This window comes from Lampetra fluviatilis, chromosome 50, assembly GCF_964198595.1.
Source record: "Lampetra fluviatilis chromosome 50, kcLamFluv1.1, whole genome shotgun sequence".
NCBI classification, from domain to species: domain Eukaryota; kingdom Metazoa; phylum Chordata; class Hyperoartia; order Petromyzontiformes; family Petromyzontidae; genus Lampetra; species Lampetra fluviatilis.
The window spans coordinates 1,106,361-1,132,354 of record NC_136324.1 but is presented as its reverse complement, the minus strand read 5'-3'; the positions used below and the strand labels follow the sequence as shown (position 1 = coordinate 1,132,354).

Here is a 25,994-nt window from a genome sequence, read left to right as displayed (position 1 = left end):
AATGAAAGAATTATAATGAGACACCACTCTGGGACGGTTATCATAAGCGACATCTTCAATGAGGAACCGAGCTGGCAATTCACTGCAATTTGCGGCCTGTAGTTGTTTCGGAGACAATCAATGTTGTGCTGCATATACGCCGGTTTTAATCACTTTCGGATTGGTCAATAAAACGAGATCAATACCGCCCTTATAGCTGCTCTGTAGACTGTTGGGACAAGTGCAGTTAGCGAGCGCCTATGGAGACCGGCACGTGGCTCGATTGGGTGGTGCGTGGCCAGCACCACGGCCAGACAGCCTTCGTCATCCCCAGTAGCAATGTTTACCCACTGCCGTCGGCACTGTTCATTTATGGCCGAGCTGACATAGGAGAGACCCAGGCCGGGTTCTGATATCACTCACCACGCCGCTGGGCTTCTTAGCGCAGCTGCCCACTATTACACTACACACGCTCGGTCGTGTGATGACGTTACCCCCTCTAAACCTCCACGTGCCCTCCAGGGGGTTGGCGACACGCGTCGAGATGCGAGGGTCCTACGTGTCCTCCGACAACTCTGGCAAAATTAATTCAAACGCTTCTGTTTCCGCGCTGTTGAAATTAAACTAAAAAAAATCGCTGAAGATTTTTGGAATTCAGTTTTTTGGCACACCCTACCAATCAAACATGCAGTTCAAACTGCAGCCCAACCGTACATCTTTAACAGCGGATGATAACCGTACGGACGTCCTGTATGTCAATTTGCGCATGTGCATATTGTACGCGTGCGTGCATGTTCGCATACAATGCTCATATCACACAGACATATAGAGGTACGTGCACATATATTGAGCGAAGGGGAAGGAAATGTATTATAGGAAGTGTTTATTGTGCCAAATCCACCGTTGGCCTGCTCTATTTATCACACGGGCTGCTGCCCCCTCGCCGCTGCAGTCTGTTCCACCCCGCCATGCCGTCGTGGACAGGGTGCGAGTTGTACTGTGCCCAAAGCACACCCACAATGCACTGCAAGAATTAAAAAGTTAATATCTCCCGCAAATCGTTCCAATTGGGAAAATACGAAGGGGCCGGCCAATCGACCGAACGCAGGACCCTCCCAAGAAAGTGAGGCTTTCTTGGGGTAAAGGAATTTACATTTTCAAACAGTTATTAAAATATCTACCACTAGAGCACTATAAAGGACTCCTCACGTCCACGCAGGGACCTGCCACTGCATCCCTTCAGTGAGATACTGCAATGCAATATCTCACTGCAGAATAATGTAGATTATTTTTTACTACTAATACGCTAGAAATCTAATAACCGTATTCTCTAGATTATAACACTTTTCCCACTGTACAGGCGTCAAGTCTTTGTTTGGTAGTATTTATTTATTAGGTGGGCCCCGTGCATCTTCACACTCCCAGGTGGGGTCAATGCACACATCCTTCCTTCTGAGTGCAAGAGAATGCAGACCTCAGCATCATCGCGCAACACAAGACGCGCAAGGTTAGGGGTGGCTCATGCAAAGGGGATTGGGTTAATGAAGACAACCCCCCCCTCCCTCCGTTCGAAGCAGCACGCTGCGGCAAGCCCGGGAGAAAACTAACCTGAGATGTAGCGTGCTCCAATAAGCATTATCATACTGCCCAGAATATAAGACCCCAGGGGGATGCTCGTAAACATGTTAAGCTCTTCTGTGTGGCCGAGCCGGCGTATTGGGAGCAGGGGTTGGTACGACAGAGAGAGGGAGGGGGAGGAGGGGGGGAAAATTGCGCGGATCAACGTCAGGAAATCGACGTGTTAGCAAAATCAAGCTCATCGACGGCACGGTAGCGCCGTCCCGTCGTGCACCGCACGGGAGGTGTCCCCTTCGCACGCGCGCGTGGGATTCGGTGAAATCCGCCAGATTGAGATTTGAGGTTCCCACCCCGCCCCCCCCGGCCGTATTTGCAGGGTCAGCGTGACGGCAACGTTTACGGCCGTAGCTCTCCAACGTGCTCTCGGGTCACGCCCGGATGTCGGTGGGCGCGATGTGCCCGCTCGTCGCTTTTATTCAAGTAGCCTCCCGGCTTCCTTGCACGTGCAGCGAAACGCACCGTGCCGAACTACACGCGCGGTTAGAACCGGGCAACGCATCGGAGAAAGCCGCCGCAAGCACGGCCGCCAACGCCGGCGAAGGTCGCCAACCTTGACAAGGCCTCGGGGGAGGGGACTCGGCTGGCCATGGTGCTTCAGCCAATCGCGTTCAATCAGAGCGGGAAAGCACATGCGGAGTAGTTGGCCATCGCCTGCCACCCACAGGCGCAATACGCCTTTACGCGAGGTTAGTAGCGATTCCGATGCTCATTGGTTAACATCACTAAACCGCCTGCTTAACCCGATTCTGATTCTGTTCCGATGACGCACGTGTACGTACCGAGCCTCCCCCGGAGGGCGTGTGGCACAGTCTGGCACCAGCCTATCAGAGTGCGGTCGTGTCGCTACGGTTCTCTGCGGCGAGTACAATGTCGACGGTGCTACGCCACTCTCTCAATAAAATTAGCGTCGTCTCCAATTTCACTCCGCATTGTGGTAATGGCGCCATGTGATGAGACCAGATGTGCTCACAGAAAAACGGTGCGTCGCCTGGGAAGGTGATAATGTAGAACTAGTTCTGAGAGCACTTCTAAGTGTGGCCTCTTATACAAACACAACAAATATTTTTTTTCTATTTTCCCTTGTGGATAGATGTCCATCACATGGCAGCCAAAATGAAAAAAAAATTGTTCAAAGCTCAGAGCTGTAATTTTTGCAAATGTAAGTGAACCACCAAGTCTGTTGTTTTGTTTAGGCAAAAGTGCCCATCACCTGGATTCGAATCCAGGGCCTTAGTGGCAGCAGCTCAGCACTGCGACTTTAAATGACCCGGTCACCTCCAATTTTAGGCAATCAGTTTAACCCAAGACTCTGATATCGCATTCGGGCACACGCCTATACACTGCACATATATCTGCATTCACAAACGCATAAACTTGTAGAGTCAACTCTCTGCTATCGTGGGCAGATTAACCGTACGTGTGAATATTAAGGAATAAAAAACGTGGTGTTGTTTCACGATCATCGGCGCCCTGTGTGCGGCGTGCCGGTCTTGGCCAAGCCGCTCCTCACTCGCGACCGATAACTTTAACCAACGATGAAACGGACGACGCATTCTACACGTTCACATGCCCTTTCTACGTCGCTAAATCAATAAATACATTTTTTGTTCCTATCCCATGTGTTGTGCTGTATCCATGCCACCCCTCCACACACCGCCCCCCCCCCCTACAGAAACACTCGAGTGCTCAGTGCGTAGGCGTTACACACACATACGGACGGAGAGACACGCGTCGCGGCTCGAGAAGGGCAGGGATGTCAGCCTCACCGTTGCTGTTCATCGGAGGATCCCCGATCTCCCAGCCCATGGAGCACTGCACCGCTTTCTTCCAGCGCATGTATCGCACTTGGCTCTCTGCGAGAGGTGCAAAAGCTCATGACTACGTATCGCAAACACATTCACGCCAGCGGATCCATGTTGTGAAGACAGCGTCCTTGGCCTTTAACATCCGGCAGTTCGGCAAAGCATTAATTCAAGCGAAACCTGACTCCGCTGATGAGACAATTAATGTAGAAACCGGTCCTGAGTCCAGAATTTTCCTGTACTGAAACCCTGAGGCCCAGAAGGCCGCGGGGCCAATGGGTTTTGTAAAGAATATTTCTCTTTTATGGGAACACACTTTGACTTGGCACCCTTGCAAAAGAAACCTGGCATCTCAATGTGCCCTCACCTACTTCTAAATAACAGACATGAATCAACAAAGTGACATGGGGTTTCTTTGTCTCCCCAGTGCTGATGTTTGCACACCACACCAGGTACTCATTTAAGGCCGAGTCAAACTAGGGGAGATCCAGGACCAGTTCAGTTATTATCACCGACGTTGGCCATTAACAGGAATGAAACTCGGGTTGCCGAATTAGTAGCGCAGGCCACCAACCACTACCGCTCCGCCCGCACAGAGAGGCAAAGATCTCCAATATAGCCTTTAACAGACTGTTGGGGCAAGTACTGTTTGCAAGAGCGTTTGTCTCCCCAGTGGTGATGTTTACACACCGCACCAGGTGCTCATTTCAGGCCGAGTCGACCTAGGGGAGGGATCAGGACCACTTCAGATATTCGATGTTGGCCACGAGCGGGGATCGCACTCGGGTCGCCGGCTTCGTAGCGCAGCGTGCTAACTCGCTACACCACCGCTCCCTCCTAGACACGCTCGCTCACACGCTCGCTCACACGCTCGCTCACCCTCGGTGTTGATCTGCGGCTCGAAGCGCTCCACAGTGACGGCCGTGAGGTCATCTGCCTCCAGGCTCCACACCCCCACGCCCTCCGCTGAGCCGGCCGCCATCGCCGCGCCCAGCGCCGTCGTCTCCGGCATCGTCGGGCGAACTGCACCGGTGATGATAATAGTAGGAAGCCACTGGAGCTATGCACTTTTAAATCCAGAATGAAAACGAATTTCTTTAGAACTGTTCATCGTGTTTAGTTTGTTGTCCTTCCCCCGCATGTCCGATTATCGTAGTTGGCTACAGTGCGAAAGAAGTTCAATGTACATATATACATGACGATAATGATGGGAAAAATAACAATAACAGAAAATCACGTGCACGTCTGCGTTCTGGAAAGCGCCCTCCAACAGGCATTTCTCCTCGGAAGTCCTAAATTAGCGACGACACCGGCGGCACTTGCGCCGGCCGTGCAGCGAGCGGGATGTCCGCACGCCGCCGTGAGACAATGGGGCTCGGGAAAGTGGCTCTCTATGCATGTTGAGTCGAGGGGTTGTGGGATTGTGGGGAGGGGGTGGAGTTGCGTAACCGCACCGACAGGGATGCTCAGGATGTCGGCCTGCAGCTGCATGAGCACGCGGTTCACCGTCATTCCACCGTCCACCTGCAGCGCTGTCAGAACGTAGCCGCTGTCCTGGTTCATGGCGTCTATGAGCTGCGGGGGGGGGGGGGGGCAAGCGGGCGGGGGGTGGTGAGACGGCGTCGAGACCGTACGGCGCGAGCGGCCGTGTTGGCTGTACGTACGTACGTTGAACATTTTCTTACATCTCGATTGAAAACTAATTTCTTTAGGAGCTCGCTGCTGTTTGGGATTAGTTTGTTGTCCTTCTCCCACACCTCAGATTATGAGCACGGTTGGCTATGTACGGTGCAAAACAAGTTCAACATACACACACAACTACATACGCATTTTCCTCGTTTGTGAACCGCACAGGCCTCGCTGGAGAAACGATCCGTGGGCAGGACTATTCCTCACGACATTTATTTACACTCTACTATGTTTCATCGACTGTCGCTCTCTCCAATCGAGGAGACGCTGCGCTCTCTCACCTCTCGCGTCTGGAAGCAGATGGCCTCGAGGGCGGCGAAGGCGATGTGGGACTTGTTCGTGAACTGCGTGAGGCCGCAGATGATTCTGCGAAGATAACGGCAGCAAGGGATCCACGACGGGGTCACGCGGCGACCAGCATCGCGGAAGCATGGTCAACAAAACCCCGTGATCTACGTGGCATAGGGAGGCCTTCATCTGGCAGTGGATTGACAAAGGACTGTAAATTATGACACGTGGCCAAAGTAAGACAAATGTTGCACATAGAAGAACACAAGACGACGATGATGATGATGCAGGCAGTGATGAGAAAGAAACTGGCACTATTTGGACACATGTGAAGTAGGATGGACAATAACAGAAACATTTTAAGTGTGTTGTTGTTGTTCGGGGAAAAAAGGAAGGAACCGGAAAGAGAGGAAGACCTAAAAGAGAATGGCTTGCTGACGACATTGTAAGAGATTGGTGCCAGAGCGATGTGGCCACTACTTGAGCCATATTGGCACAACAGAGGAAAGTGGAAACAAATGACGAAATGTGCAGTAGACACCTACTAGGGGCTATCTGCCCGTGGAGCGTGACGACTCTCCTGTCGCTACTCCTATCTGTTAGAGGTACCGAGCCAGAGGTGGGTGTATAACTATGGTTAATGGATGCAAATGACACATTACTAATGTTGAATTTTACATGGCCAACGGAGCGACCAAAATGGGACCAACGAAACCCAAGAAAAAAACAGAGTACCAACACCCTAGTTAAAAACAATCATACAAAAAGCTACATCTTGAATAAATTAGCGCGCTAAATCTTGGTACGTTCATCGAATCGGTGGGGCGTGGTGGACTGGGGTGGCGAGGGGGGTGAGGCTGGGGAGGGGGGTGCAGAGTGACGTGCGCAGCGCTCACCCGCGAGCGCTGGGTTCCCAGTAGGGCGCGTACAGCCCGGAGAACGCCGGAACAAAATAGCATCCGTACGACGTCCCCGCGAGCTGCGCCATCTTCTCTGTTTGGGGCGAGAGACAAGAGGAGCGGCAGGGCGCGGTGAGAGCCGTCGCCAAACCACGCACATAGCGCATCATCGCCTTGGTTACGCGCCAATGGTTTTCAAGTTGTTGTTGTTGTTGCGTACAAACTGTGCTCGTTCATCAGTCGATCAAAAGTTGAAATCAAGTCAAACTGCCTCATTACGAGCACGCGGGGCGACACTCGTCTCCAAAGGTGGCTAGGAGACAACAGTGGAAATTCCACATTCCTATGACAGGGACAGGCATAACAAACAGAGACACGACAAATTTTATATACGTACATAAAAATTAGCACTACGATCGGTAACCGTTATATATCTTTTTTTTATTGGTGTTCATTTCATGGGACAACTGCTCATTATCTCTTTCATCATTGAAATTTATTGGGTTTCATTTTACTGGCCTCAGGTTTGGATTGGCCGATCCAATCCTCCAATAAATATTTGACCTCCCGACCTTCCCAATGGCCAAGCCTTGTGCTTGGGACACCACCCACCACCTTGACGAGATTATATCATTTCTATTTTTAACCCCCCCCCCCATAAATCCTTTCGTTTTACAGTTACGGCAGGTCAGAGGTCAAAGGTTCAGGGTCCAGTCCCTCACCGATGTCTGCGGCGGTCTGTATGATGCCCAGGTTGTCTCGCAGCCACGAAACCATCGCTCCGGCGATCGCCACCGATCCCTGGGCGGAAATAAACGCACGCACGCGCGCGTCAAGGCACTGTGCAGCATCAGGCTCACACAGGGTTGCCGCCACCTTATCCTGGCGAGCCGTTCCTGGGAAATCTTCAAGTCTTCCGGAAATATATTCAAAAGGTATCGATTTAGTTTGTCAGTTGCGTAATAACAAAACACGCCACTCGTGGCAATTGCAGCCATGGTACGGGCGGAGAGCTCCCTGCTTCTCAACCGGACTGCGGCGGTAATCCGTCTCGGCCGCTGAATCGTCGCGAATGTCGGTGTTTTGCACAAATACACTTTCTTTTCAAATCTCTATTTCATACAAAATATAATTCTGACGGCTGACGCCCATTGCCTTGGTATATTTGTAGTTTTTACTTCGGTTCTGAAGACGATGCCTTTACAGGCAGTTCTCCCCTCTCTGTAACTGCGCGCAATCCTTCTTCCCCCTGATAAGTTTCCTGTTTATTTTTATATTCGCGAGGACACGGAGAAACTGAGGTTGCAGAGGGAGAAAGTGCGGATTTTTTCATGACCAGGTAAGGGCCACCAAGCTATATACAGCTCAGAAGCGACCTGGCCACCACGAATGACAGCCCAACCACGTGGCTTAGCACGTGGAAAATTGATGGCAGTCAACTGCTCTAAAGCAGTGTTCTTCACTTATTTCAGAGGGGGCGGGGGGGGGTCCACTTTCGACGACAAGACATCATCTGTGCGAGGGCCGCCACACATTTTGAAAGCGTCGGGGTTTGACGGCACGCCAGGGTGCGTCGGGGGCCGCCAGATGACAGAGAGCCGTGCGAGGGGGGGGTGGAACTGCGTGCGTTACCTCCAGAGCGTAGTACGTGGGCTTGTCCCGTCCCAGCTTGTAGGCCACGGTCGTCAACAGGCCGTGTTCCGAGAGCACCGGCTGGCCAAGGGGAATTGCAGACGACGCGGTGAGCCTTCCGCAGTGAATCGCGGGGACCCGTGACATTGTCGCAATAACGCAAGGCTAATACGTTGCTTTTTCAGTCCTTTGCAGTTGTGTTTCCTTGCCTCAATCATAAGGTCTGCATAGGATTTTTTAAGCGGAGTGTCGTTTAATTTGGCTCGCAGCAACGAGTAAACTTACATTTAAACGTGGCCCATCATAGATTTTAATAAAGGTTCATTTATTTTAGCTTAAGGTGTACGAAACAATCAAGGGTAGTCTCAGGCATGTGCTTTATCACTTTACTGTACATCCCTCTGCTCTTCTGATTAGATGCCCATCTCTTATAGCTCTTCTCTATATATCGTCCTCCCTCCATTCTTTCTAGATTTGAAGCTTTCGTGACTGCAAGGATTCATACGCTTAGGTTTTATCGGTAAAGTTTTTAAAAGTTTTTTACCTACGTGACTTTACCGAAAAAACCTAAGAGTATCCCTCCATTCTCTTTCATTCACGGCACGCTTTAGGCGACGTCGCTGCCGGCGGAATTTTAAAACAAAAATAAAAGCCCAAAGCAGAGTGTGCGCATCTCACCTTTGTCCCCGTGTTATGCAAAAGGAAACAGCCCGTTCCGTACCTAAAGGCAAAACAACAATCATCCATTACGCACATCAGTAGAATGCCCTCATCATTCATAACATTCTTCCTTTTATCACAGCGACACTGAAGATGCATCGAGATAAACACGAGTGGGCTCGTGATGATCTCCAGGCACTGTGAAACACGCCTTTGAATTTGTACCGAGTTTAATTCTCGAGTTTGGCTGCAAGAATCGTATTTGAACGTGTTCAAAGAGAATAGGCTTAACCCCTTCCACCAAATTGATTGATGTGATTGGCCTACACCAGAGACAGCCTCCTTAATGGCCTTGTCTCAACGGTATTAGACCAGAGAATGTCAAAAGGAAAAGAGCACAAAGGCATTGCAAATTTGAAAAATTAATAGCCTGATTTAAAGCTTTCGTGATTGCAGGGATTCATCTTTATGGTCCTTTCGGTAAAGTCACGAAGAAGGGAAATAATAAAAGAATAAAAATAATCAAATACAATTCTTACGACGTTTCGGCCACAACGCAAGCAGCTGTCTTTCCGACAGACCTGCTTGCGTTGTGGCCGAAACGTCGTGAGAATTGTATTTAATTATGTTTTATTTTTATTATTTATTTTTATTATTTTATTATTTCCCTTTACGTGACTTTACCGAAAGAACCAAGAAGATTAATAGCCCGTTTAATATATATATTTAGACAACGATTCCCCATGTAGTCTTTAACAGACTGTTGGGGCAAGTTCTGTAAATGAGCACCTATTGAAGGCCAGCACGGCACACGAGGGGGTGGGTGGCCAGCACCACGCCCAGCGGCCTTAGTCTCCACGGTGGCGATTTTTACACACTGCACCAGGTACTCATTTGAGGCCGAGTCGACCTAGGGGAGGCCCAGGAGCAGTTCAGATAATCGTCACTGGTGTTGGTGGCTGTGAGTGGGAATCGAACTCATGTCACATGGGTTCGTAGCCCAGGGCATGAGCCGCTGCACCATCGCTCCTACATATTGTACTTAGGTAGAAATTATTGTACACCGTACGTGGCCAACCGTGGCTAACCGTACATATACAGAAGTACATTTCTGCTTCTGTTTAATCAGTATATAAGTTTGGTTTCAAAAATATTTCTTCGCAACAGCATGATCTAATGGGGCAGCCGTCTAAGCTAAGTGAGAGTAGTTTTCCACAATCACTGACCATCACGGCTCATCCGCTTCAGTCCCCCCCGCGCGCGCCCCAAGGGAGGGGCACTTCAGGAGGCGACCGGAGACCTCCGACGGACGAGCGCTCGCCGCACGCGCGTCGTCCGAGACGGAGGAGCGCACGCACACACACACACACTCGCACGCACGCACACACACACACACACGCACACGCACTCGCTCACGTGTTTTTGGCTTGTCCGTCGCTCAGGCACATCTGTCCAACCAGCGCTGCGGATTGGTCACCCAGGCACTGCGCACGCAAAAAAAAAAACGCAGAAAAATATTTAAAATCGCCCAATTTAAAACGAAGGCCAACGGGCGTGGTGGTGGCCACCCACCCCGCTCGTGTGCCGTGCTAGTTCTACATACGCAAGTTGAACTTCTTCCACGCCGTACGTCGCCAACCGTGCTACGAACGATGCCACATCAGCACCCACTGCCGACGCGGCACCGCCACGCAATTGTGTCGCGTCGAAGGACGTTGGACGAGAACACGAGGCTTACAACACAACGCCGTTCCAGTGCAGGATGCTCACCCCAGATATGGGCAGTCCGCTGAGAGGGCCAGATTTCTGAAACACAAATTAATCGCCGCATTAGGGAACGATTTAACAATCAATTTGCCGTCCAGCAAAAGCGAACGGATGCGGTGCACAAATGTGATTGTGAAACACAAATCACGGAGCAACAGCACTTTTACAAATGCAAACTTACTGTGGTCGGATCGAGTTTCTAGAGCCAAATTTGTGCATGCGTGCCACAGAGGGAAATAAATGGACAAAAAAGCTTGCTTATCCAAGAGATCATCATCATCATCGACATCATCATCACGAACCAGCATCACCTCTCATCAACGTAGCTGCATTTTCAAAACTATCCGAAAAGCTCCCCCCGTGTTTTGTTAACTTCAGCCAATAACTCAAATCGCAATTGGTCACGACGGTTTTACGGAGCAAGCAACCGCTTCACTGGGTTGGTGAATCGTCGCCACTCATGGCCGAGTTTGTTCACAGTGCAAGGCACGTTTGAAAAAACTGGGCCACACAACATAATGCTGACACGCAAAACAAAGCAATATGCGTTACTGTGTTTGTGTATATATCCATGAAAATTTTATAGCGTTTTCCCATTTGCTGGCGCTACACACGCACACAGTGAATGTTTTGACACGGTGCCAGCAATATTATTGGGCCAAGAAAAAGGGGGCTTCAGAACTAGTTAACCCGACGACCTTTAAAAGACTTCACACCAGCGCCGTAACCAAAAGTTGTAAACGTAAAAAAAATACCTGCGCTTATCGCCCTCGAAAGCCATTAAAGGGTCGCAAAACAAAAGCGCTCCGTTGTTATCTGCGAGTTCTACGCGAGAGGGCAAAGCAACACGGGGGGGGGGGGGGGGCTAGGAGGAGGGGGCAAGGAGAGGAAAGGGAGACGGAGACGGAGAAGACGAGACCGGTGGCGGCGTTCGTACCAGGAGGCCGTAGATTTCGGAGGAGCTGCGAACTTTGGGCAGGATGTCGCTGGGAATTTCAAAGAACCTGTGACACGGACGGAGGGGCGGAGGGGGATGACACCCAGCCAGTGAAGTGACACACACACATGCACACTGGCCAGATCGATGGCGGCCGGTGATGTCCGACAGACCCTCGTGTATACGCAACTCAATAGCCAAGAGAGCAGCAACCTCCATCGCTGTTTTGCACTCCGCCACCTCCCCGCCCCCCGCCCCTCACCTTCACAGACCCGCACTGACCAGCGTAGTGAAGTATGGTCAAATATCCCTCATGGCCCATAAGGCGTGGAAGGGGGGGCGGGACCCCTCATCCGGCAGTGGATTTGTAAACAGGTTGCAGTTGTACGTGACTCGAGTGAAAACATCTTGCTTGCCGAGATGAGTGCCGTGACAGAAAAAAGGCGAAGCTCCCCCGTATAGCCTTAACAGACTGTTGGGCCAAGTGCTGTTAGCGAACACCTACAAAGGCCAGAACGGTACACGATGGGGTGGGTGACCAGCATTACGCCCGACCGCCTTCGCCTCCCCAGTACCTATGTTTACACACTGCACCAGGTACTTATTTTAGTCCGAGTCGACCTAGGGGAGGCCCAGAACCGGTTCAGATAATCATCACTGGTGTGCGACCGTGAGCGGGAATCGAACTCGGGTCGCCAGGTTTGTAGCGCAGTGCGCTAACCGCTACACCACCGCTCCCCTCGCACACACACACAGACAGACACACGTCCACCGACAGATCTGAGCCAGGGGTGGAAATGCCGCATCCGCCAAATCTCTCCTCACGGAACAACTGCTGTGGACCACTCACCAAGTGGCATTTCTGCACCCAGAGGGATGATGGGCTTGGGAGGACCATCGAGAACAAGATTTCAACACCCGTCAATTTCAATACCCACCGATTACGCTCTGGCCTTAAAATGAAAATATAAGAGGCGACGTTTCGGGCAATGGCCCTTGTCGTGGCCTATGAATCGTGACCTGTACGAAGAGCTCGCTGCCACTTTGTGGGAAGCCAACAGTGGGACATAACGAGAATGGACTTTGTCCCAGAAACGAGGATTTTTATTGATACCGCTGCGAAATGGAAATCTGCACAACGCTTATTTCGCTTTGATTTCTTCGTTTCTCACTTAAATAAAAAAAAGACTTGGCAGTAAAAAAAAATATAACAATTAAAAAGTTGAAGCATTAACAGAATCATCATCATCATCATCATCCATTCAGCCTATGACCTACATCCCTTCCACTGCACACAAGTGCGTGGCTGAAGGGTGAACAAAGGTGAGTGTGTGGGGAGCAGGGCACTGGGGTGCACGGGGCTGACGAGACGATTGTCATCATACTCTTAGTTCTTTCGGTAAAGTCACGTAGGCAAAAAAATGAAATAAAAAATAATAAAATAAAACAATGAAAATCACGACGTTTCGGAGGCAACACAAGTCTCCGTCATCAGGTGGGACCGTCACAGCCAGATTAGCTGCATCAAGTGAGGGAGAGATTCAAGATGTAGGCTCTTAAGTACCCCTGGCAAACTGCCCGGCGGGGCTCCCCCGCCCGTCCCTTCACGTCAAAACTAACGGCGAGTCGCATTCACGACGCGCGCTCAACGTACAAAACAACCCGCCACATCATTTGAAGGAGGACACAAAACCCACATTTCTTTTGTTTTATTTTGTGGACGGTTACCTACACATACCTAGCTAGACATTATAAAAAAAGTTGGAAGAATGAACACGACGAGAAAAAAAACTGAGAAAAATGGACCGCTATGGTATGGTTATCAGATTAAGAGTATGTATCTATACTGGGGGAATCCGATTAGCTATGAAGCTCCTTTTTTTACGATGTCAAGTACAGGAAAAGAGGCACCGTCAGAAGAACGCCGCCAAACAGCAATGCAGCAAAAGCAATGGCAACGCGAGTGGAAAGTGAGAGGCCATGGACGCCGAGAGATAAGTGGACTGACGGAGCTGAGATAGGAGGCACTGTGAAGGAGAGGAATGAGTGGACTGACGGAGCTGAGATAGGAGGCACTGTGAAGGAGAGGAATGAGTGGATTGACGGAGCTGAGATAGGAGGCACTGTGAAGGAGAGGAATGAGGTGACTGACGGAGCTGAGATAGGAGGCACTGTGAAGGAGAGGAATGAGTGGATTGACGGAGCTGAGATAGGAGGCACTGTGAAGGAGAGGAATGAGGTGACTGACGGAGCTGAGAGAGGAGGCACTGTGAAGGACAGGAATGAGTGGACTGACGGAGCTGAGAGAGGAGGCACTGTGAAGGAGAGGAATGAGTGAACTGACGGAGCTGAGATAGGAGGCACTGTGAAGGAGAGGAATGAGGTGACTGACGGAGCTGAGAGAGGAGGCACTGTGAAGGAGAGGAATGAGTGGATTGACGGAGCTGAGAGAGGAGGCACTGTGAAGGAGAGGAATGAGGTGACTGACGGAGCTGAGAGAGGAGGCACTGTGAAGGACAGGAATGAGTGGACTGACGGAGCTGAGAGAGGAGGCACTGTGAAGGAGAGGAATGAGTGGATTGACGGAGCTGAGATAGGAGGCACTGTGAAGGAGAGGAATGAGGTGACTGACGGAGCTGAGAGAGGAGGCACTGTGAAGGAGAGGAATGAGTGGACTGACGGAGCTGAGATAGGAGGCACTGTGAAGGACAGGAATGAGTGGACTGATGGGAGCCGAGACGGAGAGCAATGACATGGAACGATGGTGTGGACCACACTCCTCCTCCGTATTCGTCAAATTAAGTCCCTTCCTCCAGTCAAGTCCAATTTACAAACCGGGTTGCCGACTACAGCCTTCAATGAAATCGACCTGGCTCTGGTTGTGCTATGTTTGTTTCATTGCGAGGGACAATACATTAGTTTTTTTCTACTGTCTTGTACAGGGTTGCTGAATGAAGTTTTGCACGAATGATGCGATATAACATTTAATTATTATGATGATTATTATTATTAAACATCCGCAACAGATGGGAAGCGACAATTGGCAGCTGTTGCTGCTGCTGCCAGATGTTTGTGGACCCAGCGGCCTTCGTAGAGAGGCTGGAAGAGACCTACGCTTTGCTGAGGTACAAACTTAGTTTATTAAGACTCTGAAGACTGATGTCGGCAGCACTAGGAGCAGCAGCACGAGCAGCACCTGCACTATCAATATCACGAACAGCATCAGCACTAGCAGCAGCACCAGCACTTACAGCAGCAAGAGCAGCAGCACGAGCCCAAGCAGCACTAGTACAAGCAGCAGCACTATCAGTAGGGGCACGAGCAGCAGCATGAGCAACAGCACTTGCAACACGAACAGCAGCACCAGTAGCACAAGTAGCAGCACATGTCGCAGCACTAGGCCTCGCGGCGGCACTAGCACCAGCAGCACAAGTAGCGGCACTAGGCCTAGCGGCAGCACTAGCACCAGCAGCACCACGGGCACAAGCAGAAAGCGGCTCCACGAGCAGCAGCTCACCTGCACAGCTCGGGGTCCCACTCCTGCGTGTGGATGTTGAAGAGCATCGTGCGGCTGGCGTTGGTCACGTCGGTACAGTGCACCCCGCCGTGCTTGCCTCCCGTCAGATTCTGCCCAAGCGGAAGAGAGGTCAGCGGCAGGTCGGGGCGTCGCTCGACACGGGGCCCCCCTCGTGGCCCACCGCGCCGTGTGAGCTGCGTACTCGGTGGCTAGTCGCGTCTCACACTCGCTTGCGACGCGGGTCCCCAATCTACTGGTGGTGGACCGCATCCGTACTCTAAACTGTGAACTAAACTATTTTTTATTTTACCAGGTAAGGCCCACCTGAGCTGTATAACTCTTCATCAGAAGTGACCTGGCCACCAATGATAGCTTATCATCACGTAGAAACAGCAGTCAAAAACACTTAAAACGCGCAATGTTGATTCTAAATGTGGAGGGAAAAACCGGAGAAAATGTCACGCGACCATTGGGAGAGAGCCATGCAAACTACAAATGTACATGCTTCAGGGTCGGTATCGAACCCACGACCTCCTGCATACCAGGCAAGGTAGTTAACATCTCGTCACCACCGTGCCCAGGTAGCCAACCATCAGACTTGAATACACGGTGACATCTCGTGGGGAATAAACATGCAATGCATATCACGCGAACCCCAGGCATCCTCGCAGCAGCTTATGGATTAGCCATCGAACAAAGACTGTCGCTGCATCACGCGCTTTTAGATGCACTTTTGCGGCCATCTGGAACGTTCTTCTTTCCTATATACGAGCAAGCAACTGAAGCTATGCACTCTTAAATCTAGATAAAAAAAAAATTACGTATTTATAAGTGCTTTTTGTATTTAGTTTGTTGTCCTTCCCCGCACCTCCGGTGAGCCCAGCTAGCTACATACTGTACGAAAGAAGTTCACCATACATACGTATGTGCGTGTGCAGTATATAACTATGGATGATTTGCACCGGGCTCGAACCGCAAACCTCCGCACCGCACGGCCGCCGGGCCACCCGGCCGCGTCGACGTACCCAAATGAGCCACGAATCAACGGTGCCGAAAAGGGCTCGCCCCTCCGCCACGGCCAGCTTCACGGCGTCCGAGTTGTCGAGCAGCCAGCGCATCTTCACCGCGCTGAAGTATGTGCTGATCGGGAGGCCTGTTTTTTTCTGCACGACACAGGAGGCGTGGGGGCGCGTGCGAACCTCTCCATTAGCACGGCTGACAACGTACGGTGCGCAAAGAATTCAAGCACACGTGTGTGTACGTGCGCGAGTGAGTGCGTGCGTGCGCCCTCACCTTGTAAAAGTTTTTGTTTTGGCCGGGCGTGCATTTGATGAGCCTCTCCACTGTGGTCTGAGTGCGAAGGTCCAGCCATACTGTGCGTGCGACGGATCGTAAAGGGACAATTAACACAACGCCACTGGCAGATTAGGCAGCGGCAACACCAAATAAACAAGGCAGAACTCTCTGTAACCTGGGGCACAGATAAACAGATTTCTCCGAAACCTAACAGGCATGGTGTGGGCATTAATGTCTTTTTGTCCAAGTTTCAGAGGCTTAATGCTTCCACTTGCAAGACAAATGCAGGTAAATGCAAAACGGGAATGCGAGGAATTCACGATCCCCTCCCGATAGCCCATAAGAGTTAACAAATCAGTGGATTGGGTAAAAAAATATAAATATGTGCCGACATCGTAAGGGCTACGAGTCTGTAACAACCTCGGTGGTGGCGCACCGATTCGCACAATGTTCTGCAAAAACCCATGACCCAAGTTCACGTGCGGGCCGAGGGTAACATCAGTGGGAGAGTGATATCCGAACCTGGTCCGTTGGCCTGTCGTTCACTACGCCACAGCAAATAGTCGGGCGATGTACGGTCAAACAGCCCCCCCTTGACAGACGCGAGCTTGAAACAAATTGACGGGGGAAAATAAGCGGGCCCATCGCTAGCGGGGACGATGGACTGTGGCCGAAATAAAGCCGTCGAGTGGCAGCGCAAGGATGGAAACGAGCCCGAGAGAACACGTCCGCCGCGGAGATGGACCCACGAAATCAACTCGTGCGCAACACAGGTGGCTACACTGCAGGAGCGTGAGAGACGGTGACGGCTTGGGGAGGCCTTCATCCAGCAGTGAATAGACCACGGCGGACGAGGATGACGACGATGATGGAATAGTGCGCCACGTGTTACGATGGGCGATGATGGAGATGGTGACGGTGCCGGAGGAGTTGGCTGGGTTGTGAGAGCTTTATATAGGAAGTAAACCGATTGTTCCAATTGCAGAACAGCATATTTCATTAAATTGTGTGATCCATTTGGGTTCAGACACATACGATTGTCAGTCTTCTATTACTGTTGTAGAGTCATATTACATTTGATCTTCAGACGATTTAAAACACGCCTTCAAATTTGTTCCTCGTTGAATTCTTGAGTTTGGCCGGTTCGGAGTCGTATGTAAACTTGTTCAGACACCGAATAGAGTGTATTATAAAAAATATATTATTTGAACTTGTTCAAAATACGATGCCGGAGGAGCGGTGGGTGGTGGGGGACGCGTGCGGGGGAGGGGGGGACAGCGGCCGTACCGATGGCGTTGTGCAGCGGCTCTCCCGAGAGGCGGTCCCACACGATGGTCGTCTCCCGCTGGTTGCAGATCCCGATCGCTGCACAATTCACAAACACGGAGTTTCACAAACACGAAAGCGTTGCCAACACCTCTCCGAAGCGACGTTTTGGTTTTTTTTATTCTTCCATACTCAACTGTGCTTGTGTAACCGATTTAATTCCTGGATTTCCACCCTCCTCACCGCCCCCCGATTCTATCCTCGTTGTGGTATCGGCGTCGGCGACAAACACGCTCTGCGACATGACAACGTCACGCTCTTTGGCTCGAGCGATTACGCCCGGGTTGTATTTCTTTTTTCACCCAAAACGTCAAGCCGGTCGTGCTATCGGTGAACGTTTGTCAGCAGACGGCGAAGCCGCTCGGGGATCTCCCGCAGAGCACTTGTTGACCTTTCGTGTTGAAGAACGGCACACCAAAGCAAAGAATACGGCACACACAGTCAAATCCCTTCAAAATTACCTCTGCTGCATGCACAGTAAGGGGGCCAGAACTTTAAAAAAGGGAGCCAGAATTTTAACGAATGGCTTTTAATCAATGTCAGATTTGCATTGATGTAGAATTGCCCTAAAACACCAAGAAAGTTGTTTGCATGTGCTGTGCACAAACGAGCATTTGACGGCACTCATATCTCCATTGGTGCCTCCAAGACAGCAGTGGAATTTCAAACGTTTCTACTGAAGGCGCCAGTCAGTCTCTCGATAACACAGTACCACAGAGCTGTTTCTCATTTGTATCAATCCCCGATGGGCAACGGGCGAAAAAAGAACTCGTAACTTTCTAATCGTGGGTTTTGTAATCTAACCGCAACGTCAACCGGCCCAGATCGTGAACAGCTGTCCGAGCAGAAAACGGGGGGAACAATCACAATAGGGATTTACGGTTATTGAAACAGCGATGACATGGATGGGACGCGTAGACACCAAAGCCAAAACTTTTTATTCATTCACATTTCTGACGCGTTGTACGTCCCAACGACAACACACACACACGGGCCCCGCGGTACAGGACACACGCGTTCTTATTTACAGAGTTCATTGTTGGGATGTGACAGCGTTTGGCCGAGCTTGCCCGGAAGGGTTGGGAAAATAGAAGGCAGAGTGGGGAGGGCTAAGAGCTCCGCCACGTGCATTTAGATTATTTGGCAACGATACATTTTCACATGATAAGCTACTTTGTTGCGCTATCATTTGTGGCCAGGTGGCTTCTAAAAACAATAAGTTAATACCTCAGTGGGCTTTGCCCGTTAAGATAAAAAAAAATCTTAGTTTTACTTGCATATTTTTTTAAAGTGATTTGTGTACCTTTCCTGTACTTGCCACTGCTATTGTGTTTTTGCACTGTTTGTTCTCACGTTCTGACCCCGTGCCCCTATTGGAGACATCTGTGAAAAGGAGCTTCACAACGGCTCATTGGATTCCTCCTCCAGTCCAAATAAAGACCCTGGGGTTCTGATTCTGGCTGGGGCTGGGTTGACCCCACCGCGAGTATCAAGGTGAGCATCCTGGCGACACCAGACCCGGCAGGGGGGGGGGCGGTCTCTAACGTGTGACGGGCAGCATTCAAACCAGACTCGTCACGAATGGGGGCCCCCCCCCCCCCCGCCCCCCCGCCACGTCACGGAGACGAACCTTTGAGCAGGGAGATGTCGATGTCGAGCTGTCCCAGCTTTCTGCACGTCTGCTCGATGCACTCGTGCACCGAGGAGAGGAGCTGGTGAGGGTCCTGCTCCACCCACCTGTCACACACGGGCACACAAAGACAAAGATCCCCCCCCTCCCGTGTAGCCTTACACAGACTGTTGGGGCAAGTGCTAGTAGCGAGCAACACCTATGAAGGCCGGCACGGCACACGAGGGGGTGGGTGGCCAGCACCACGCCCGGCCGCTTTTGTATCCCCAGTGGTGATGTTTACTACACACCGCACCAGGTACTCGTTTAAAGCGGAGTCAACCTAGGCGAGACCCAGGACTGATTTCAGATAATCGTCACCGGTGTTGATCGTGAGCGGGAATCGAACTCGGATCGCCCAACATTGGAATGGTTGGCTACGTATAGTGCAAAAAACCGAAAGCACACGGGAGTTGTTAAGAGCGCATCGCAAAAAACAAAACCCCCACGCAAGTTGTAAAAGCGTTCCTGGCCGTGTGGTCCACGTATCAAAAGTAACAGCGGTTCATCCCACGAGCAAATGTTTGCATCCTATGCGGGGAGCTCCGGTTTCGTACTTGCAAAGATACACATTCAAAAAGGGCTTTAGGCAAACAAACCATGCACGATCCTATTTAATGCTGACATTATCCTTGGCAAGCCGATGATCACCCCCAACGTTACACTACGTATACACACAAGGGGTATAGAGGGAGGGAGACAAACAGCTCGCGTGCACAGCCTATGCGTTGCTCACTCACCCCTCTTTCGGGAAGATCTGCGTTATCTCCACTTGGTGGTGGCTCAAAAGCTCAGCAGTCTTCGCATTGAAAACCTGCAGAGACAGGAGAGAACACGAGTGCATCGTCATTCAAAGTGGATCCTCCAGTTCAAATTGTGACCTCGGCGATGGACTGACTAAATGGTACAAAAATGTTACTCGATGGAGTTGATGGGTCAAGTAGACTCCCAGCGTGGATTGATATTTGAAACCCTCCTGGCTGCAAGTTGCACGGTCTCGCTAATGCAGCCTCTGGATGAAATTCCAAATGTTAATCCATCCATTACCGCCTCCAATAACCAAGATAGTGTGTGTGTGTATGTATAGACAAAGCGTCTTTTGACAGAGGATGTTGCAAGTATTCTTTATGAAGGGAAATTGGATATATATTGGCATTGAAACGTAAAACCCAACAAACCAGACAAAAACATCGATGTTTTCCACTCGAGCTAAAACAACGCACTGCTGGATGAGGCCATGCCCACGCCGTTCGGAGGGGTGGGGGGGTTAATTGACCACATGGCCAGTGTCGGTCAGTAAGGAGGTGGGGCACATTAAATGTTTGGGAGTGCTTTTATGCTTTCAATCTGAGAAACAACTTTTGCCCACTATAAAAGGCAAATGTAAATGTGAATTATTAATCCGTGACCTAATTATTCCAGGAATGCTTCTGCCTCTGGGGAATAACTATGCAAATAAATCCACCATCTATATCAGTGTGCGCGCGTGCAAATGAACATGCGAGCCAATTTCACAACGGTCGCCTGCCCTGCCCTGCGCAGCATTACAAACAACAGTCTGCTGCTCTTAACAACACTACGTTTACACACAGCATTTGACACATCTGGCATGAACCCAAACGGCGAGGACAAAGTCCAAACAGGGTGGAACCTTTGCAGGGGTCAAACAACAATCCGGCCAAAGTCAGTTCATAATAATAAATGGGACGAGCTGGTAAGTGCGTACGTACATTGGACTTCTTTCGCACCGCAGTACGTAGCCAACCGTGCTAAAATCGGAGGTGCGGAGGAAGGACAAACTAAATACAAAAAGTAGTTCTAAAGAAGCGAGCTTGCAAAAGGATGGACGATGTCGATGTTCGCAACGACCCCACGACATTCACGTGACCCTCGTTTTCCACAGAGCCTGCCCACTCGGTGTAGATGCTCCAGTTCTAAATGTGACCTCGGCTATGGACTTGGCAGACACGCACGCACGCGCCGAACGATAAAGCTCTACCTCGTATCCACAATCGGAATCTTTATTTATACTGGAGGAATCCGAGGAGCTATAAAGCTCTTTTTTTCAAAAGATATCCACAGATCGGTGAAGGTCAGAAAGTAACAAGAACAACCAAGACAAAAACACGACAGGAATTTCATGGGACCTCCTTTGCCAGTACCAAAATAAACTAATAGGGTTTTTCCCCTTTTCTGGCAACAAAACTGACACCTTTTGCAAGGAATCATGTTTAAATTAACCACAATACTTGCAGTCAAATGCAAACAAAAAACAATACTCTGATAATTTATGCATTGTCTTTGAAACTGATTGGTCCAATCAGTTTCAAAGACAATGCATAAATTATGCATAGTACGACAGGAATTGTTTTTGTTTTGCCATGGCACTTTGCTTATTTTTACACCTTGGCTGTGCGGCTCCCATAACGGCGAAGCCCCGAGACTGCTCGCTCGCACCTCCGGTGAAGGAAGGGCCTCCAACACAGAGCGGATCTTGCGAGCCCCCTCTAAAAAGCCAGTTTCTGCCTACTCCTCGGCGCGGACCAGACGTGTTGGAAGCAGTGGCAGACCCGCACTTTACCCCACCAGACCCGACTTGTGCAGCTGGGTGGACGACAAGAGGCTGGGGCATTAAAACATTTTGTTACCATTGCTTCAACTGCCGCGCCAGGAGATCGAACCGGTGGACATCTCTGTTGCAAGTGCGGTGTTTGCTAATCATTATACCCGTGGCAGCATTTTTGTACAAGTGAAAACTGCCTTCATTAAGGTCCCTTCGTGTCACTGTAAACATGGCCTGTACAACTTGCAAAGGGATTTCACAATCATCTACTGAGGCGTGTGTGTGTTTTTTTTCCTCTATTAAGTACTTCTTGCAAACACGAACGGTGCGAGTGGAATAATCCGTGAAAATGTGCCGATGATCCGTTGGCATGCGTGAGCACCTGCACAAATAACAAAAGCTCCACGCATTTGTCGAGAACACTGCCCCATAAAGGAATAAGTATAGGGTGCCCCCTTTCTTCCTAGCAGCGAGGTAGAGGCTGGAGAGACGAGTAAATGATAGCGGGAAGGACTGCACTACAATATACCATGTGGGGGGGGGGGGGGAGCACAACGATGGAAAATTAATTTTTTTCCGAAAAAAAACTCTTAAAATCACAATGTTATCAGGGCCCCACTGTACTGTGCAGTCTCCAACTATGGATAATTCTACCTCCATGGCCTCTCTCGGTATCTGATATGAAGGGGTATTGCCTAAAACGTCATCTATTATATATTGTTCTATTTAGCTCGGCGTTATTAACTGAATGTTCGTATTGTGAATGCTTACAAAAATAAACTCGACAGTCAGGAATGAGTCATTTATGTTACACAAGCACACGTGCTTTTGGGATGACACATTAACGTCAAGATTAAGGGGAAAGTTCGAACAAAATACACTGTTTGCACAGCGTGGGTAAAACATTACACACATCTTTAACATGTAATGGGTAAGCTGACCCTGCCTAAATTGCTGTGGCAAAGTCTAAAGTTGCCTAATCGAATGAGCGCTTTCAAAGCCTCGCTCAACAAGTTTGAGATGAGTCGTCTTTTTTTCTATGCACAGTATTACACAACAGCTTTTTTTAAAGCCCTTTATAATTATTGTTGTGTGGAGGCCAAAAACGCAATCGAAACAACACAAAAACCAATGCAGAATAGACAACGGTCCAGGCTGTCCATGTCATCATCAGTCATGGGCAATCCCCTGCTGCATGATGAGTGGGTCTCTCTCAAATCTATTGCCATGAGAGTCCTCTGACTTGACCTCGGCCTGAATCAATGCCTCGTGCCCGTCTCTATCACCAATCAGTTAGTGCATGAGATGAGCTCATTATAGAACAGTGGGATGATGGCTCATAAATGGGACCAGTCTGGACTGTAGAAAGAGGAAACTAACTCTTGTCAATCCATTCCCATGACACAATTGTGCCATCCCAGGGTTGTTCTTTGTGTGACCGTGTTTGCTGCTGCTAATTGTACGTCAGAGGTGGTGAACAGACTTCATTGTGCACGACACAAGAGCAAAAAATAAACCACACGCGACAATTCCACTGCACAGGCTGCGCTTGGCAAACTTCTACATCTATTTGGATGAATACAGTCGCACAAATGACGCGCAATGCAATACTTGCACGCGCAATAAAGTGAGCAATGCAATATTTGCATGCATAATACAAATTGTGCAACGCACTACTTGCATGCGCAATACAAAGTTTGTGCAATACACTCGCTGTTGCATACACAGGTGATTGGCAACTGGCTGACTGTATTTTTCAACAAACAAATCATGGCAATGCGTCGTTGGCTCATCAAAGTCCCAATAAGTTAACGACAGCCACACAAATTCACGCAACATACATTTGTGTTTGTGCTGCAGTAGTTAATGATCAGCAACATTGACACGGGGGAGGGAGATGAATAAGTGTGCATACCTCTAAACCCCTTATCAGTGCCCTTGATTATTACAGACCAATTCAGACCTCATTGGTCACCACGTGCCCCTTATAAACCTCAACGTTCGTCCTACAAAGTCCCATCACAGGGCAGAAGAAACACACACAGACTAAACACATGTTTTGTGCCCCTATTGAAACGGCCGTGCGCCGTATGGACCTGCAAACTCACGTTCCCTGTACAATGCTACGAGGTAGAACCCGTGTGGGTTGACACGCGTGGATGTGCAAACGAATCGTGTTGGACAGATACGCGTGGCACGTTCGTCATACACGAGCACACTTGGCCTGGCTTTTACTACATTTGTTTTCCCACGTTACTGACTGGGCACAAGAGATTTGCCGATCAGATTGATGGTTCTGTTTAAAAAAAGAAAATCACGCGTCTTCAATTCAATTGACCTGCACACGGTAGAGGCCCGGGGAAACTTATTTCAGTGATTGTATTACACTTCATATGCTTTGCACTCGTTCGTTTGTATCGCTTTGTTGTGGTAACGGTCTTTACCCACCCCTACCTGGACATCCATGAAAGAGCTTCATAGCTCATCGGATTTCTCCAGGATAAATCAAGACATTGATCCAATTCTGAATTCACGTTAATAAGCGAGCTCAATTCCTGCGCTCATCTGACAGCAACTGCGTCGTGCGCAATCGCTCCTCTCCACTCGCGACTACCATGCCCCTGTTTGCTTGCTTTCTTTTACGAATCTTTGTCAATCCACTGCTGGATGAACGTCTCCCCACGCCGTCTTGGTAGCGGGGAAGGCGGGGGAGGGGGGGTTAGAGATCAGACCATACTTCACCGCAGGAAGGAATGCGTTGCTCTGGCAAGGCATGCGTTGCACTGGACCCGGTACAGATCGTCAACTCGGCCACTCAAGTCAGGATGTGTCCGGGAAATCAATGCGGGAGCAGGCGGCGTGGGTTCAGAGCCCAGCGCCCTAACCGCTGCGCCACCGCTCCACCACCACCCTCTCTCTCTCGGGTTGTGTCAATGAAATGCCCTCTCTAGCCCACGTGTGGACAACCATCATCCGTCGCTGTCCAATCGACGCGGTACCAACGGAATAACGCATTGGCGGACACATGAACCGAGACATACCCCACATGCATACGCACACAAAGACAAAGATCCCCCGTGTAGCCTCTAACAGACCATTGGGGCAAGTGCTATGTTGGCCGGCAATGGCGCACGCGGGGTTTTGGTGGCCAACACGACGCCCGGCCGCCTTTGTCTCTCCAGTGCGGATGTTTAACACACGGCGCCGCACCGGGCACTCAACCAAGGCGGAGCCAACAACCTCCCAGAGCCCCGGCACAGATTCAGATGTTGGCCGTGAGCGGGAACCGTATCGAGCCCGCCGGGTTTGCCCACGCAGCGCGCCAACCACTACGCCACCGCTCCCCCCCACACACACACACACCCCCGGCATTAGCAGGATAGAGCAACCAACCGGTTTGGCCGTCAATCCATTGCCCCACGCCCGATCCCACGACGCGCGTAACGTGCGGCTTGCCGCCGCCGCCGCCGTGTGTACAGTGCTAAGGTCATGAGGCCGCGTTTTACTCGGAAGCACAACGGAGGCCGCCACCCTCGCCGCATGCCCCGACCGCGCACCCGGACGGGGTCAATCCACTGCTGGGACGGAGGCCTCCACCCCGAGCCGTGTCCACATCAATGCGTGTGCACATCGCGCGCACAACACGTGGCGACCAGAGGGCTCCATCACCCTTCCGTCATATCAGCAAAGCACCTTGGTGCAATGCTTTCAGAAAACAACACTTCATGATGATAACCGGTAGCTGGGGGAGCTTGCGGCTTGGTAGTCGTGGCCTGCAACAAAACAATCGCAATTACCAGAAATCGAGTCGAACTCGTTCCTTGATCCACGGCTCCCACCAGCGGACCCAGCTGCAGTCTGTCCGTCGCTGCCATTGTAATCAATCTGCGGAGCTGTAGGCCCACCCACCCAGCAGTTCCCGTAAGCTGCCCGCTCGGCGACCACCCAGCAACCCCCTCGACACCGGCGGAGAAGAGCGAGCAAAGTGGAGGCCGCCCGGGTCTCCGGCAGCCGCTTAATAGCGCAGGGCGCGGGGTGACATCAGCACTGGACGTAGCCACGTGGAGGAGGAGGGGGAAGGGGGCAATGGGGCGTGACGTCACCGAGCGCGTGCTCCCCCCTCGGTGGGCGTGGTTAGAGTTGAAGGTGGGGGTTGAGAGCGGCGGGCGGTGATTGGCTCGCTTGGGGGCGTCGCCCAAACGTAGCGATGTGATTGGTGGGAAACTCGCGGGAAAAACTTCGCCACGTGTTTGAAAGGCCCGGGGCGGAAATTGCCCGTGTTGTGAATATTTGTGACGACGGTGGGGCGGGGAGCGGTGGTGCAATGGTTGC

The 25,994-nt window shown here is 50.7% G+C and overlaps 1 protein-coding gene across 5 annotated transcripts in view; it reads right to left on the bottom strand.

Moving 5' to 3' along the window:
- The window catches only part of LOC144948601 (glycerol kinase-like), a 30,040-nt gene extending 4,310 nt beyond the window's left edge, over positions 1-25,730 (bottom strand). The window contains exons 1-21 of one of the 5 annotated variants that reach the window (XM_078878185.1): positions 25,460-25,730; positions 19,840-19,913; positions 19,061-19,167; positions 17,392-17,469; positions 16,102-16,181; positions 15,834-15,971; positions 14,809-14,918; positions 11,292-11,358; positions 10,536-10,553; positions 10,358-10,393; positions 10,004-10,071; positions 8,606-8,648; positions 7,928-8,008; positions 7,018-7,096; positions 6,293-6,389; positions 5,390-5,474; positions 4,874-4,994; positions 4,299-4,442; positions 3,384-3,470; positions 1,588-1,674; positions 881-976 (exon numbers count right to left, since the gene is read on the bottom strand). In XM_078878185.1, the coding sequence (XP_078734311.1) occupies positions 900-976; positions 1,588-1,674; positions 3,384-3,470; positions 4,299-4,442; positions 4,874-4,994; positions 5,390-5,474; positions 6,293-6,389; positions 7,018-7,096; positions 7,928-8,008; positions 8,606-8,648; positions 10,004-10,071; positions 10,358-10,393; positions 10,536-10,553; positions 11,292-11,358; positions 14,809-14,918; positions 15,834-15,971; positions 16,102-16,181; positions 17,392-17,469; positions 19,061-19,167; positions 19,840-19,913; positions 25,460-25,537 (1,755 nt within the window). In that variant the 5' untranslated portion in view covers positions 25,538-25,730 and the 3' untranslated portion in view covers positions 881-899. Of the gene's footprint in view, positions 1-880; positions 977-1,582; positions 1,675-3,383; positions 3,471-4,298; positions 4,443-4,873; positions 4,995-5,389; positions 5,475-6,292; positions 6,390-7,017; positions 7,097-7,927; positions 8,009-8,605; positions 8,649-10,003; positions 10,072-10,357; positions 10,394-10,535; positions 10,554-11,291; positions 11,359-14,808; positions 14,919-15,833; positions 15,972-16,101; positions 16,182-17,391; positions 17,470-19,060; positions 19,168-19,839; positions 19,914-25,459 lie in introns of those variants that run through there. The other 4 variants (XM_078878186.1, XM_078878187.1, XM_078878188.1 and 1 more) reach the window with 4 other exon arrangements.
- Between the last annotated feature and the right edge of the window lie 264 nt (positions 25,731-25,994).